The sequence below is a fragment of the Bombina bombina genome, chromosome 9 (genome assembly GCF_027579735.1).
Source record: "Bombina bombina isolate aBomBom1 chromosome 9, aBomBom1.pri, whole genome shotgun sequence".
Lineage (NCBI taxonomy): Eukaryota > Metazoa > Chordata > Amphibia > Anura > Bombinatoridae > Bombina > Bombina bombina.
The window spans coordinates 62,099,062-62,115,831 of record NC_069507.1 but is presented as its reverse complement, the minus strand read 5'-3'; the positions used below and the strand labels follow the sequence as shown (position 1 = coordinate 62,115,831).

The 16,770-nt window shown below is 34.7% G+C and overlaps 1 protein-coding gene across 1 annotated transcript in view; it reads left to right on the top strand.

The window, feature by feature from the left end:
* The window catches only part of LOC128640400 (sperm flagellar protein 1-like), a 94,427-nt gene extending 87,953 nt beyond the window's left edge, over positions 1-6,474 (top strand). Inside the window, exons 6-7 of the mRNA XM_053692891.1 lie at positions 2,246-2,348; positions 5,862-6,474. Of these exons, the coding sequence (XP_053548866.1) occupies positions 2,246-2,348; positions 5,862-5,954 (196 nt within the window). The 3' untranslated portion in view covers positions 5,955-6,474. The remainder of the gene's footprint in view (positions 1-2,245; positions 2,349-5,861) is intronic.
* Positions 6,475-16,770: the final 10,296 nt, after the last annotated feature.

The window sequence follows — 16,770 nt, the reverse complement described above, 5'->3', positions numbered from 1 at the left end:
TTAATAATAATTACTAGAGGAGACAGAACAAAACATTCACTGAAAAATAGAAAAGTTACGGCTAGATTACGAGTTGTGCATTAGGGTAAAAAAGCAGCGTTAAGAGGTCCTAACGCTGCTTTTTTACGCCCGTATGGTATTACGAGTCTTGAAGGTTTAGGGTCACCGCACACTTCTTTGGCCTTACCGCAAAACGACTTACGTAAACTTCGTAAAGTCTTTTTTCTATGGGACTTCCATAGCGCCGGTATTACGAGTCTGTCCTGGGAGGCCAAAAAGTGAGCGGTACACCCTACCCCGTCAAGAGTCCTAACGCATTTAAAAGTCAGTAGTTAAGAGTTTTATGGTACAACGCCGTAACATAAAACTCATAACTAAAGTGCTAAAAAGTACACTAACAACCATAAACTACCTATTAACCCCTAAACCGAGGCCACCCGCATCACAAACACTAAAATAAAATTTTAGTTAATAACTATTTAATAACTATTCTACCTAGTTAAAATAAATACAAACTTGCCTGTAAAATAAAAATAAACCCTAAGCTAGATACAATGCAACTATTAGTTACATTGTAGCTAGCTTAGGGTTTATTTTATAGGTAAGTATTTAGTTTTAAATAGGAATTATTTAGTTAATGATAGTAATTTTATTTAGATTTATTTTAATTATATTTAAGTTAGGGGGTGTTAGGGTTAGGGTTAGACTTAGATTTAGGGGTTAATACATTTAGTATAGTGGCGGCGACATTGGGGGCAGCAGATTAGGGGTTAATAAGTGTAGGTAGGTTGCGGCAACATTGGGGGCAGCAGATTAGGGGTTAATAAATATAATGTAGGTGTCGGCGATGTTGGGGGCAGCAGATTAGGGGTTCATAACTATAATGTAGGTGGCGGCGGTGTCCGGAGCGGCAGATTAAGGGTTAATAAATATAATGTAGGTGGCGACAATGTCGGGGGTGTTAGATTAGGGGTTAATAAGTGTAAGATTAGGGGTGTTTAGACTCGGGGTTCATGTTAGGGTGTTAGGTGTAAACATACATTTTATTTCCCCATAGGAATCAATGGGGCTGCATTAGGGAGTTTTACTCTGCTTTTTTGCAGGTGTTAGACTTTTTCTCAGCTGGCTCTCCCCGTTGATTCCTATGGGGAAATCGTGCACGAGCACGTACGACCAGCTCACCGCTGATTTAAGCAGCGCTGGTATTGGAGTACGGTAAGGAGCAAAATTTTGCTCAACGCTCACTTCTTGCCTTTTAATGACGGGTTTGTAAAAACTCGTAATACCAACGCTGCAGGTAAGTGAGCGGTGAGGGAAAACTGCTCGTTAGCACCGCATAGCCTCTAACGCACAACTCGTAATCTAGCCGTTAATTTGTAGATTGTAAGCTCTTCAGAGCAGGACCCTCTCCCTCCTCCATTCTTTTGTTTTGTTTAATGAATCCATATTTCTGTATTTCTATTCTTACAATGACTCAGTGTCATTACATAGACATATATCCAGTACTACAAATAAATTATAATAATATTAAAGGGATATGAAACACCAAAAAAATATTTTGTGATTCAAACAGGGCATACAATTTAAAAAAAAGTTTCCAATTAACTTCCATTAACAAATGTGCTTTGTTCTCATGTTTTCCTTTGTTGAAGAGATACGTAAGTGTCAGGAGCACTACATGGCAGGAAATAGTGCTGCCATCTAGTGCTCTTGCAAAAGGATAACATTGTTGCAAAACTGCTGCCATATAGTGATTAGGACACGTGCACATTCCTGAGCTTACCTCCCTTTTCAACAAAAGATGCAAAGAGAACAAAGAACTTTTGATAATAGAAGTAAATTGGAAAGTTGTTTAAAACGTCATGCTCTATCTAAATCATGAAAGATAAAAATGCGGGTTTCGTGTCCCTTTAATGATAAAAATCACATTCTTTAAAAAAAATCTTTTGAATAAACCGCAGCCAGTCTAATTCTGTAGAAACACAGAAAAAACACCAGCCATGTTTTTTTCTTGACCTTGATTGCTCCTCAGCATTCTACACATCGTTTTGTTTAGTCAGCAAAGCATCTGCCTCAGAGGTCAAACCAAAGTACTGGATGAGATCTGTAGCAGCGGAGCACTGGTGAGAGGTCACAGCACGGCCCTGATGATTTGTATAAACCATCTGTGTTTTTATCATCGTTGTGTCCATTTAAAGTAGGAAGCAGCTCTGATAATACAACATTATGTGACATTGTCTTACAGGCTGGACAGCAACTCGCAGCCGTTTGCACATCTGGACCCCAGGGTGCGCTTACTGTTGGAGGAAAAAGAGCAAGCATTGTTGGCGCTCCAGGAAACTGTTCAAGTGAGTGAAAGCACGATTGGGAACGCTCTGAGAAACATTTTGCCTGAAGTAGAAGAATGTAATCTAAACTCCCAGTGCGGCTCTGCAATCCTTTTTGCTTTCATGACAAGAGAAAGAAGAGGACAGTAACACATTTGTATATATACTTTCAGTATAGTTCATCAGTTAAGGGACATAAAACAAGTTGGGATCGAGACAAAATATAATAATACTTTAATTACTTTACCTGCAAATTTATACTGCAGGAAAATCAAATTGTGAGCTAAAAGTGGCATTAAAGTGATGGTGAACGCTCCTCTTTATAAAATCAGACCCGGAATGTTAGTGATATTTTAGATGGAGTTTAATTCAACAGTTGTAACAAAGTTGCGCTATAGCTTACATTTTAATATAGATATAAAATTCAAATTCCCTGTGCTCCGCCGCCCACTTCAAAAATAAATTTGTTTTCTGTGAGTTAAAAGTTTGAATTGTTGTCCAATCAGCCCTCTCCCCATATGGCACTTTTGTTGTAGCTAGAGTGCTGACTGGAGAACAATTCAAACCTTTAGCTCACAGAAAAATTGACTTTTGAAGTGGGCAGCGGAACGCGTGGTATTATCATTTGAAATCTATATTAAAAAGTAAGTTATAGCACATCTTTACAACTGATTAATTAAACTTCATCTAAAATATCACTAATATTCCTGGATCTGATTTAAAGATAGTTTTTTTATTTATGCATTATACATTATTCACTGTTGCAACAGATCTGCTTACAAAATAAATTTTTAAAGGACAGACTGAAAGAGATTTTTTTTTTTTTTTAAAGAGCACTGTACTAAAATGTTTTATACATTGTAATATACCCCATAGGCACCCTGAGGGCTGGGCAGCTGTATATGCCAGAAACAAATCTTGGTCATCTATGTTTCTTTTTTGTAGCTCTGATTACCTATTAGGGAGTGCATGATCAGATAAAGGCATATTATTTTTAATCTCCATAGAAACAAATTAGCACCTCAAATTAAATTTAGATTTTCTGCTGTACCAAATCAAGGCTATAAATCAGTGGAAAGAACAATGTATAACTAGTTTAATAATCCCTTTAACCAACCGCTAAATACCGCTAAATTTAAATATCGCTACCCTGTTTATGTTCACATTCGCTTTTATGGGGCAGTTCCCTTCTTAACGCAGCACATAAGCAGATGGTGCAGGAAGCGAGTCGGCACTTTGTAAAATTTGATGTGGAATGTGATTTGTAGCCACAACAGGAAAACAAGTAGAAATCTGTCAGTTACATCCAGTGATTCATATCCTATTAAATGCATCTGAAGTTAAATATAAGCAAATTTAACTGTAGACATATTCCTGCGGCAACAGTTCCTCTGTAGGGCACCCACCAGCTCCAAAAGAATCTTACTCCATGTAAAATATAATGTTCGTAAGTGCGATTTATACTCCCGCTAGAGTACGAGTGGAGCGCAATATTGTGCATAAGAAAGCGTGATATTTGCCTTCCACTCTGTAATACTAGTACACGTAAATGTGCGCTGGTATTACAAGTGAGGCGCAATTGCCCAGAAGCCTTGCACTCACAAGAGCGTGCTTCCATAGGCTTCAATGAGAGCCTTGTTCTTTTGCTGATAGAGATGGCGAACCACCTAGCGCACCGTAGGGGGCAATTTGCGCAGCATTGGGTAGCAATAAATAAATATATATTTATAGGAATATATACATTTATATTTATGTGTTTTTATATGTGAATATAGACATATTAACACCTAAATATGTAGGTATATAAGCATATACATATATATTTATAGTGAAAACACAGTCCCCTATTGACTTCAATGTAAAGGCACTTCCAGTGCCATTTTTTTTTCTAACACCCCACATACCCTCACTTGAACCTCTAATAACTGCTTCATGCATTTTTTTAAAAATACATAAAAATAAAGATGCTCATATGTTTATTTCATGATACTCTACTGTCCTCTTTATTAAGGTGGCAATTGGGGCAATTTTTTTTCATTAACCAGAGATCTGATCACCGGTTAATGAATTTGAGAGCAAAGTGAAACCGCGAGCTTGCGAGAGCATTAACCAGCCACTTGTAATGGCTGGTTATTTAACATGCGCCCGTAAACAGGCACACGTTAAGATAGCGCTCCACTCGTAAACTGGCCCTATATGCGCACAGCTTTTTTTTTTTTTATCACCCACATTACTTAGCTCTGGTAGACTCCTTACACATTTATTGAACACATAGGTAGGCGCAATTTTAAATTTTTCACCCAACTGTTCAGATTCTGTCAATTGTCCTTTGTACACTTTTCATATCAGCATCGCTAAGTTCACACTTTGCTTTATAATGAATTTGTGGGATTCTACCATAAACTTGCTAGATTTCACCATTATCTTCTAAGGTTTCTTAGTAAACTTAATTGTACTAAGCAGGAAAAGAGAGTGACTGTGCATGCACATGCCAGATGCACGCTCCCTTGCAATTTCCAGGACAGTCATCCCAACTAGTTGCTTAAACCCCCTTTACAACAGGATGTGGTTACTATTGAAATGCAGTAATACAGTATTTTAGAATTAATGGTTATTCATAGCTAGATGTCTAATGTTCTGCTTCGGAGAGTGATAGTTTAGATTATTAGTATCTGCTAATTACAGTAGATGTCTTCAGCAGACATGCACCCACACAAGCACCTAGGAGATAAGTTCTGCACAAAATAAAACAAGACCCGTTGTTGCTGTACAGCTTTTATGGTGGGGGCAGGGTAGGATGTATGTTTATGCTTATTTTCAGATAAGACTTTGCTGATTTGATCTTTAATGCAAGTGATCTGCAATGTTTAACAGACACCTTGTGGCAGCAGAATTAACCTTGGATAGAATCTAAACATAAATGATTCTACATAAAGAAAGAAAAGGGAACAAAACAGATGTTTCTCATCTATCCTCCCTTCATCGCTCTGATAGTTTGTGAAAAACAACCACTAAATTGCAATATTGTTAACATGTAACTACAACATCAAGGTAACAATAAGCTACAACTCCCAGAGTCCAAAGCTCAGCACGGCTAACCACAAAAGAGAAAGCAGACTGGCTAGGTTTAAATATACAACACATCCATATGATTAGAAGAAAGTTGTACTTAGAACATGATTTTTTTTTTTCTCATAGTATTTGGCACTGTAGACGACTCAGCTGCCACACATGGTTATATTTTTGCTTTGTGGCAAGACAAATAATGTTTGTGCATAAAAAAACATAATTCCAGCTCTTTGTTTAAAAATGTGGTTCAATCCTAAAGCATTGGCCTGATTTTTCTCACCGATACCATGTGGAAATGGTTAAGTGTGCCAGAGACAGATGTCTTGACAGCGAAAATTACTGCTGAGATTGTTATTTAGAATCATGTATACAATAGGCAATTTGCTGTGATATAGTCCCTGTAACATATTAGCATAATTCCATATAGTGACTGGATTTTATAGGGTTTCTTTTTTCCCATGGCAGATACTACAGATGAAGGTTCAACGTCTGGAGCATTTGGTTCAGCTTAAGGACTTGAGAATTGAAGATTTAACAAGGCACTTAAGAAAAAAATGACAGATGATAATATACACCAAAAATAGGCATAAAAAGACACTATTCTAAAAGACTTACCAGGATAATACCAAAAAAACAAGACACAAGTATTTTGTTTGGGAGAAGTTCATTGGATTTATGAGCTGGAAAAACTAATTGGAGCCCATATCCAATGCTGCCACTGACACATAAGACCTTTGTTCAATCCAGCCAAATAATTTACTGTTGTAGGACTGTCTGGTAGATGATTGTCTTCAGCATTCTGAGAGAGCTGGGGACACTTGTTCCATATAGAGTTTTAGGATGGATGTTACACTACATACATTAATTTACTCTTATGTTAGGCAATAAGGGTCTAAAAAAATCTGGTTATGGGTATAAGCACTGTGAGTAGTAAATGAAACTAATTATACTAGAGTAGCTGCAGAACAAGATTTGTAGAATGAAAAAGCAATAAACCATAAGGTATATACTTACTAAAAAAAAAGCAGAAAAACTGAGCACGGGTGAAAACAAAGCAAGCAAAACATTTATTAAGACAATCAGGCCCATTTATCAAAGGGGTTGCGGACCTGATCCAACACTGCGGATCAGGTCCGCAAGACCTCGCTAAATGCGGAGAGCAATACGCTCTCCGCATTTAACATTACACCAGCAGCTCACAAGAGCTGCTGGTACAACGCCGCCCCCTGCTGACTCGCGGCCAATCGGCCTCCAGCAGGGAGGTGTCAATCAACCCGATCGTACTCGATCAGGTTGATTTCCGGCGATGTCTGTCCGCCTGCTCAGAGCAGGCGGACAGGGTTATGGAGCAGCGGTCTTTAGACCGCTGCTTCATAAGTTGTGTTTCTGGCGAGTCTGAAGACTCGCCAGAAACACGGCCCTTCAAGCTCCGTACGGAGCTTGATAAATGGGCCTGATGGATTTGATACAATACAAAAATAGTAAAACTACATGCAGAAAATTAGGTGGTTAGACGTTTTTCAGCTCACGCCTTCATCTGTGACCTGTACTATATTTACTAAAACCTTAAAAAGGAAAAAACAATGTGAAAGCCACATTTGTTTCTTCTAGTGAGATCTATGTGGAGTTTTATAGAAAAAAGATTGAAAACAAAAAATAAAATAAAGACTTATTAACATTCCCTATCTCATGCTCCATATGTATTATAGCTAGTGGTTCCTATGCTGGAGAAAACCAAGGCAGGGATAAAAAAAACACAATTTCTGCTCCTCACATGCCCTTTAAACATAATTTGTGCTCCTCACATGCCTTTTAAATATGATTTGTGCTCCTCACATTCCCTTCAAACCCAATTAGTGCTCCTCACATACTCTTCAAACATGATTTATGCTCCTCACATGCTGTCTAAACTTGATTTGTGTTACTCACATGCTGTTTAAACTCGATTTGTGTTCCTCACTTGCCCTACAAACACGATTTGTGCTCCTCACATGCCCTTCAAATATGATTTGTGCTCCTCACATACCCTTCAAACACGATTTGTGTTTCTCACATGCCCTTCAAATATAATTTGTACTCCTCACATGCCATTCAAACAGAATTTGTGCTCCTTACATGCCATTCAAACACAATTTGTGCTCCTTATACATGCCCTTCACACACGATTTGTGCTCCTTACAGGCCATTCAAACACGATTTATTCTCCTCACATACCCTACAAACACAATTTGTGCTCCTCAAATGCCCTTCAAACACAATTTGTGCTCCTCAAATGCCCTTCAAACACAATTTGTGCTCCTCAAATGCCCTTCAAACACAATTTGTGCTCCTCAAATACCCTTCAAACACGATTTGTGCTCCTCACATGCCCTTCAAACACGATTTGTGCTCTTCACATGCCCTTAAAACACGATTTGTGCTCTTCACATCCCCTTCAAACACAATTTTTGCTCCTCACATGCCTTTTAAACTCAATTTGTGCTTCTCACATGCTCTTCTAAAATGATTTGTGCCCCTCACATGCCCTTTACACTTGATCTGTGCTCTTTACATGCCCTTTACACTTGATCTGAGCTCTTTACATACCCTACAGAGTCTCCATTTAGTAAGAGATCCTTGTTACTTTTATTACTAATTTGTTACATAACATTTTATGTTTAGATGTGTAGGTATGTCTTGTGTTCCATTTGAATATAAGCACACACATTTCTTTGAAATTTTGAATCCAAATGTTTATTTGTATATTTGTTTATTTATTTTATGCTTATATATCATTTGTTTGTGTTACATTATTTTTGTTGTTTCCTGTTACCAAACACTGAAAGCTCAGTTGTGAACATTCCTTTATCAGAGAAACAGAACCAATGCCAACTTCATGCCAAAATTTAATTGGTAAAACTCCCCTCTCCTTCCTGCCACAGCCCACTACTTGTGTCTTCTTATCTTATACACATCCTGAAGCCTTTATCAAGTGTGTTTAACCCAATTGGTAAAGTTCTCACCAGCTTCGAGCCTTGTAGCTCCCAAGCAGGATATGGCTAATGATTCCCTGGGTGTGTGACTGATGCTGTGTCCTGTTTGAATTAGAACATGCCATTTCTTCCATTGCAATGTCCCCTTTAATGCGCACAGCAATGTCAGATTGTTTTTTACATTTCTTGTTGTATATACTCTAGCATACACTAGCAGATGTTTCCACTTTCCTTTTACTGTGAATTCAAAGTAATAAACAAGTACAAATATGGAAAGGAGAGTGTATAAATTAAATACTGTAATATGTACATTATCCATATAATATTTAACCACACCAAAAATAATAAAGCTCTTATCATCTCGTAAAAGAGCAATATCCTTCTATAACTTCACACTTTAAAAAAATATTTATCTTATAGACCAAAAAAAATTGTAAAAACGATCTGTTTTTGTACGTCTACATCTTGACTTTTTATAAATAATTAATTATATTACATTATTATAATACGCAATAGCATAATCTATGCTATTGCGTATCATGGGCTAGATTACGAGTGGTTTTTGCGGCCGTTTGCGCCCAAGTTAAATTCTGCCTGTATTGCAAAAAGTAAATGCGAACGCGTGACAGCAATCATGATTTACACTAGAATGATTACCGTGACTTCAGAGCTCTAGTTAACTGTTACGCAAGTCAAAAAAGTGTCCTAAAACTCATAAAAATACATTACAAAGTACAGTTACACTCATAATAACACTATCTAATAAAAATGATTTTAAAAAAAATGCATAAAAGATATAAGGGGGCCTATTTATCATTGCTTCAATCTTGGTGCATTCGTTGGTGTCAATACACTCTCCAGACATCGACAGACATCACTGACGCGAATCTACATACGACGGCCATATTTATGAAAAAGTCTGTCAAAAAGCTGTGCGTTAAGTACGGCGCGATGAACATCAACATCAACATCATCAATGTCGCGGTTATTCTGTTTTTTCCCAACTTTATTTATACCATTTCATTACCGTCCATGAACAAGCACATTTCTCTAAATAAAATATTTTATTTTCCTTCAGTTAATGTCCAAGAAATAGCTTGATTTATACCTCAACAAACAATATCTCATAGAAAGTTATTTTTATGTTTATTAGTTATACAAAAAAATCTGTTATATGATATTTTCACATAAATGAATGTGTATTTTTATTTCTAGAAATCATGATATGCCTATCTCATTTATGTTTTGTTTTTAAATCAGTAATAATGCTATAATTTGTACATATATCTTTGCACATACTTGTGTATGTATATATATAGATAGATAGATAGATAGATAGATAGATACTGTATATATGTTATGTCTGAAATCTTTTGCAAACATATTTACATGTCCCTAAATTCCTTTTTTGGTTCTAAACAATGTTGTCTTTCATATCTGTAATCAGGGTATCATTTGTATTTATTTTCAATCAATGGTTATTTTAAGAGCAGGCCCCAGTTTTCTCTCTGTACCTTTGTAACCCTTCTTGATAGCAGTCTAGTTTTAAACACCACCTCTACACAGGTGTTAATAAAATGGGCTGGCATATACGATGACATTTCTTAATGAAAATAAAAATCAAGAGAAGGAAGAAAAACACTGAAAATAGCATGACAGTAAGTAATGAGCTGATTTTATTTTCTGCTGTATCTGATTCATAACAGTTTGTTAGGTTGACTATCCCTTTGAGCTATCAAACATCATTCGATTATTAAAATCATTGTTATAAATATTAAACTGTGTGGCCTAATGTCATCATCAATGTTTATCTTTAATACTAATGACTCAAGTATAAAGCAATTTGATTCGTTAGTGATAGTATAAAATGTATATTTCAATCAGATTGGCTGATGTCAATAATCATGTGATTATGCATTTACCAATATGTTGTGGAAAACTCTACTATTTTGTGACTTCTTTATGAGTTTAATTATTGCATCAAATATGACGCAATAAGGAAACCTCTGAACAACTAAGTTGCAACATATTTGGTGCGAAGTAGAGAGTGAAGTATTCAAATTATTTTTATTATTGTACATACATACTTTTGTAAATATGTATTTATGTGTATATATATATATATATATATATATATATATATATATACTGTATGTATATGTATGTAAATATATATATATATATGTATCTTTATACATGTAAATATTTATGTATCTATGTGTATATATATATATATATATATATATATATATATGTGTAAATATATATGTATATATATGTGTGTAAATATATACTGTATGTATATATATATATATATTATTCTTTTCATATATTTTTTAAAAAAATATGTTATTTCTGATCTTAAAGGGACATTAAACTCATATCAGAAATATTATTATGAAGATTTAGAAGACCATCTCAAGCAACATTACAACCTTTGTACTTTTATTATTCCTCAGATATCCTTTTTAGTAGAAATAGCAATGCACATGTGCAATCCAATCATATGAGTCATCTATGTGCAGTCATCAATCAGCAGCTACATAGTTTATCTGCATTAGAAAGTAGATTAAAATTTCATGCTCTACCATGAAATAAAATATGTGGGTTCAGTGTCATTGAAATATACATAATTTATAAGTATAATACACAATATAATAAATGATACTTACAGGCCCTAATGAGCGATTGTAGCGCCCTGTAGTGCTCCTTTTCGCACCGTCTAAGGTCCTAAAAACCTCCGGAGACTATGATGATGCGACCTTCTCACACCCGAGATGCGATACATTTGTCTCAACATTCCATAGACGATCTTGTCACGATCGTCATGTGCGACTCCACATACTCCTCCAATTCTCTTCGGGAGGTACTTGTCCATCCCGTATATGAGACAGACAAGTTCTCCCTCAGAGAATGGAGGTGGGCACACCATGATCGTCTATGAAATGTTGTGGGGGAAAAAATGTTATCTGCGACACTAATGACACCATTTTTTAGCAATCTGATTGGTTATAGTGATTAAAAAAAGTATTGTAATTTTTGATTTGCTGATTATTGTGAGTAAAAAAAGCATTGTAAGTTTTGATTTGATGTTTTCATTGATCATGTGATAATGTCCTTAATGTCAAACATGGAAAATAATCTAATAATATCTGTGTCATATATCCTAGTATAAAGCAATGTCAATGCTTGAGTAAAATATTTTTAGATTTTTATCTCTTTATCTACTAGTGCACCAAATATGGAGCAATAATATTGCCCCCATGCTTTGTAATGAGAGACAAAGTTGTAACAATCCATAAGTAATAATGTATTGTTCATTTTTATACCTATATCTACTAGTGCACCAAATGTGGAGCAATAATATTGTTTGATTTAGAAAAAGTATACAATTATAATAGTTTCTCATTTACTTTTTTATGTAATATGCTTCATTTGCTTGCAGCATCGAACATAAGCTTTCTGTGTTTTCAGACTCCCATTGATTTCTAGACATGTGTGATTCGATTCGGTCCGAATCGAAATTCGGACAAATTTGTCAAATTCGGAGATTCGAATCGATTTGAATTTCCGAATTGCGGTAGTGCCGAATCTACCGAATAAATCTGAATCGATTAAAATTTATTCGGTATACAGTACATAATACTAGTGTAATACATAGCACATCCCACCTAACACTTACCGAAATTCAGAATTTCCGAATCGAACCGGATCGAACCGAATCCAGCCGAATTTTTTCGAATCTGAAAGAATCTGAATGAATCCGAAACAAATTCATTTGATTTTTTCCGAATTCGAATCGATCCGAACCGAAATTCGAATCGATCCGAACCGAAACAAATTTTCGAAGCTGCACAAGTCTATGATTTCTATGGCATCCTCAAGGGTGACGGTTTGAAAACTAGGTACGCTGCGTCGGAATAGACACGCGTGTACCTGTTAAATGTTTGATAAATTGAGAAAAGCGTCAAATAGAGTCGAATGTGAATTTGAAACATCTGTAATGACGCAAGCATTGATCTGTGTCAGATTGAGATCGCGGGAGCGTATATTTCATCACACATTTCAACATTTGACAATCTTGGTGCTTTGTTAACTACGGCGGATCAATCTTGCATCAAATACGATGCAGGATTCTAGTGTATTATCAGTTGACGCTTTAATAATTATCCCCCATGGACTCAAAGATATGAAATGGGCCAAAAGTTCTTTTATATAGGGATCCATAGGAACACGTATAAATATATTATTGTATAGAAATATATATGCATGTATTTCTATACATATGTATTTATAGACATTGATACACATATAAATACAGATTTACATATGTTTAGAAATACATACATATCTCATTGCAGCTGGTAGTTATTTATTTTGTTCTAAACAAGGCTCTATTAAAGTCTATGGGGGAATCCGATCCTGCCTTTGCAACTTCGCAAAGTCTTTTTTCTATGCGAGGATGCAACCGCCAGAGCACAGAATTTTTACTTGCAGCCTGTAATAAGTGCTCAACTAGGCGCACAATGGTAAAAAAATACATTGAACGCAGATAAAGCACTTGCGGGAGTGCAAATTTGAGCTCCACTTGTAATCTTGCCCCATTTATTCTAAAGCATTTTTTTTTAATCAAACAGCTTAAGCTCTTTGGACATTTTTTTAACTTCTAAGTATCAATTCCTGTGTAGTAGTAATATTATATTTATAAACCATGTTACAGATTTATACTCCTTTCCCTCATGTTTATTATATATTTTATGATTCCAATAACCTACCCTATTCCAGAATTTCTTAACTTAAGGACATTGCCAAGAACAATGTAATATGTCAGTTTTTGGAAATCTGCATTTATAATATTTAATCTGATCACCTTCCTTTTTCCATTTAGAGCTCACTCTGGGAGTTAAATAAAACTGATGGATTAACTGTACATTTTGTTCTTTATAGGACGCTTCTTTGCGTTCTCTACTCATATTACACTTTGTGTTATTATCTGTTCATTCACAGTACAAACGTTTAAAGAATTTCATTTTTGACTGGTATTATTTATATGTATCACACCTTTTATTTTAAAAGATTTAAATAAATGTGTTATTTGGAAGAATTCTTGCAAAAAGCATAATATTACTTTTTTGAGTGTGTTCCAATCCCAGTTCATTTCATATAGGTTCTTACTAGCATCTTTTAATTGCTTTATTTTCCATATCAATCAATAGAAGCAAGAAAATCCAACCTGAATCCTTCCAAGCTTTACATGGTGTATTTGTTTAACCTTCACTAAATTTTGCATTACCAAAAATAAAATAAGGAAACACAGAAAATTTGATAGTAAATAATTACAAATGTTATGTTATGTGACAACTGGCTTCCTTGGTACATTTATACATTTTATATATTGCCAGATTTGTATGCGAAATTACCTTTTTTATTTATTTAATTTTAATGTCAAAAAGGATAAAAAAAACTATAAAAGAGACTGAGAAGAGGAGAAAAGAAAAAAATAGAAAAAGAAAACAAAATGTAAGTTTTTGTTAAAAGTATGTTCCATTGAAATCAAACAAGTAAGGTGGTAGAAAAAATGAACTAGTCGAACAAGGACAAAAAACAAAAACAACTAGCCAAGAAAGACAAATAAAAAAACACTTATTCAACCACTTTTTTCCTCTTTTTTTCTTTCATCTTAAAGGGACATAATACTTATATGCTAAATCACTTGAAAATGATGCAGCAGAACTGTAAAAAGCTGACATGAAAATATCACCTGAACATCTCTGCGTAAAAAGGAAGATATTTTACCTTAAAATGTATTCAGCTCAAGAGTGTAAGTGCTGTGTAAACAGTTATAATTCAGTTGCTGTAAAGCTGCAAGTTGAAAAAAAAGGAAAATCTATAGCCAATCAGCATCAGCAGTGCTGAGGTAATGCCTTTGCCTTTGTTATGATCTCATGAGTTTTCACTGAAGTCTCATGAGATTTCACAGAACTTACTTAAACTGAATAGGAAAATAACGTGACTGTGCCTGCACATGACAGATGCATACTCCCTAGCTTGTCCTAGGACAAGTCTCTTTATAGTAAGGTATGAATTCTTAGGAAATTTGAGGTAAAATATCTTCCTTTTTACATAGAGATGTTCACGTGATATTTTCTACTCAGCTTTTTACAGTTATACTGCATCACTTTCATGTGCTTCAACATTTGAGTAGCAAGTCCCTTTAAGATAAATCATCATCTTTTCTATTTATTCCTCTGTTGATCAATATTCCCTTCATAAACTTATTTTCCCCATTGCACCTTATAAACAATTTGTACTTTTGAGCTTAAATTCAAGTTAAGTATCAAAACCAGGTACACTGGGCACCACTTGCTATCTTATTAGCATTCCCACATCTTTTTATCCTCCAACTATTCCTCTGTTTCACCCCAAATAAAATAAATTATAAATCAATATATGTGTTTGCCATTTTTTTTACCATAAATCAGTTATTGGGACATTCTCCTTTTTTATGACTTGTCTGTTAACTTTTTAGCACAATTTAAAATAACTTTTATTTTTTATCCCATTTTTGTGGGCTATTTAATAGCAAAGTATGAAGATCAAATTCTATTTCTGTTTTGATAACTTTATTAATTTTTATCACTAATTCATTTGCAGAAACTATAAAACTTTGGACAAGCCCACCATATGTGACTAATTGTGCCACACCCTCTCCAACATGTAGTACTGGCATTGGAATACATTTTCTTTCTCCGACAGGGTGTCATATACCACCGGTCAATATTTTAGTGTAAATTTCACACATAGTCATGGATAGCGAAGATTTAGCAGTATATTTGAAAATGCTTTCCTAATCTTCCCTGTTTAGGTTACACTCTAATTGTATTTCCCATGATTTAGTATAGTTGGGAAATACATTTCTTTCAGAAATTATAATCATTTTGCACATTAAAGTGAATGCTTCCCAATACTTTGATTCAACAATAATTTTTTTAAATGAATAAGTTCCCTCATCCCGCTCCTACGTCATCCTATATAATAACTTGATTGCGTGAAGTTAAACCAGTTATTTATTCTTGGCCTCTTGTAGTAAATAGCTAGACTTTGTTATTTTGTTGAATATAAAATCTGTTGGGTAAAGAAATAGGTAATGATTGTAGTAAATACAGTATTATACTATTATTTATAATAACATTTATTTTTCTTATGTTTTTCCAAGATGATAGGCCTATTGAAATACTTTTTTGTAAGGTTTTATAATTCAATTTAAACATCTCTTCCTTGGCCTGTGCTAATTTAATAACCAACTATTTTAAATTTTCTATCTACTTCCACATAAATTGACAGATATTTTAATCAGTTTAATTTATTGTTCCGTAACCCCTAACATTTAACAGTTCAGATTTATTTTAAATCATTTGGAAAATTGTTATTTCTCTATAAATATCCTGTTCTCTCCATATTGTTTTATATATATTGATTTATAAGGAGATGTGATGGTTAATAAAATATAATCTGCATTTTCCTCATCATTTCCCTTACTTAGGCTACTTACTACTTAGTTCAAGTTGACCTGTGCAGATACAATGTACAAAAGTATATATCAGGCATATGTACTCCCTTGTTTGAATTAATTGTCCCCTCAGTGCTCTATATTTATATTCCCAATATATCTTTGACCAATAGAGATGTATCACAACATTGATTTCTATGCTCCTAGACTGTGATATGCTGACTCGGGTGGATGGGGTGCTGTCTGCGGCCGAGACAGCATCTTGTCTATAAGATAGAATGTACAATTAGATTTCACTATACTATAGCACTAGGTATCAGACTCTGGTCTTCAGCTGAGCACTTAGGGAATCAGCAAACCTACAGCCTATAATGTCCCCAAAGTTCACTTTTACCTTTTAGAGCCGATGATTCATATCTCTTTTTATTGGGGTTTGCTGATATAATTTACCCCTACTCATAGAAATGGCAACTACTGTGTATATACTCCCCTATGTGTAAATACTACCTAGACTATATAGCTCGGTAGGCTCTGGTGCAGCAGACAATTCATTATTATACTTAATGGGGCTATCTACTAACAATAATATTTCTCTTTACGCATAGAAATGTAAACTATGATATATGCATTCAAGCTTAGTCTGGGCTCCAATATATCCTAGGTATAGCTACCACTCATAAGCGTGCCATAATTATATTTCCCTCCGTGTAAATATTAGTCAGGCAATACAGTATTTTTTTTTTTCTTTTCTAAGGTCCTTGAGTGACTCCCGTAAGATGCAGGCTAACTTTTCCTATATTAATTATTAACTACTTATTGACTTCACCTTAACTGATTTCCAGTAACTAATAACATCCCTATAGTCCAATGCCTATTATAATATACTATAAAA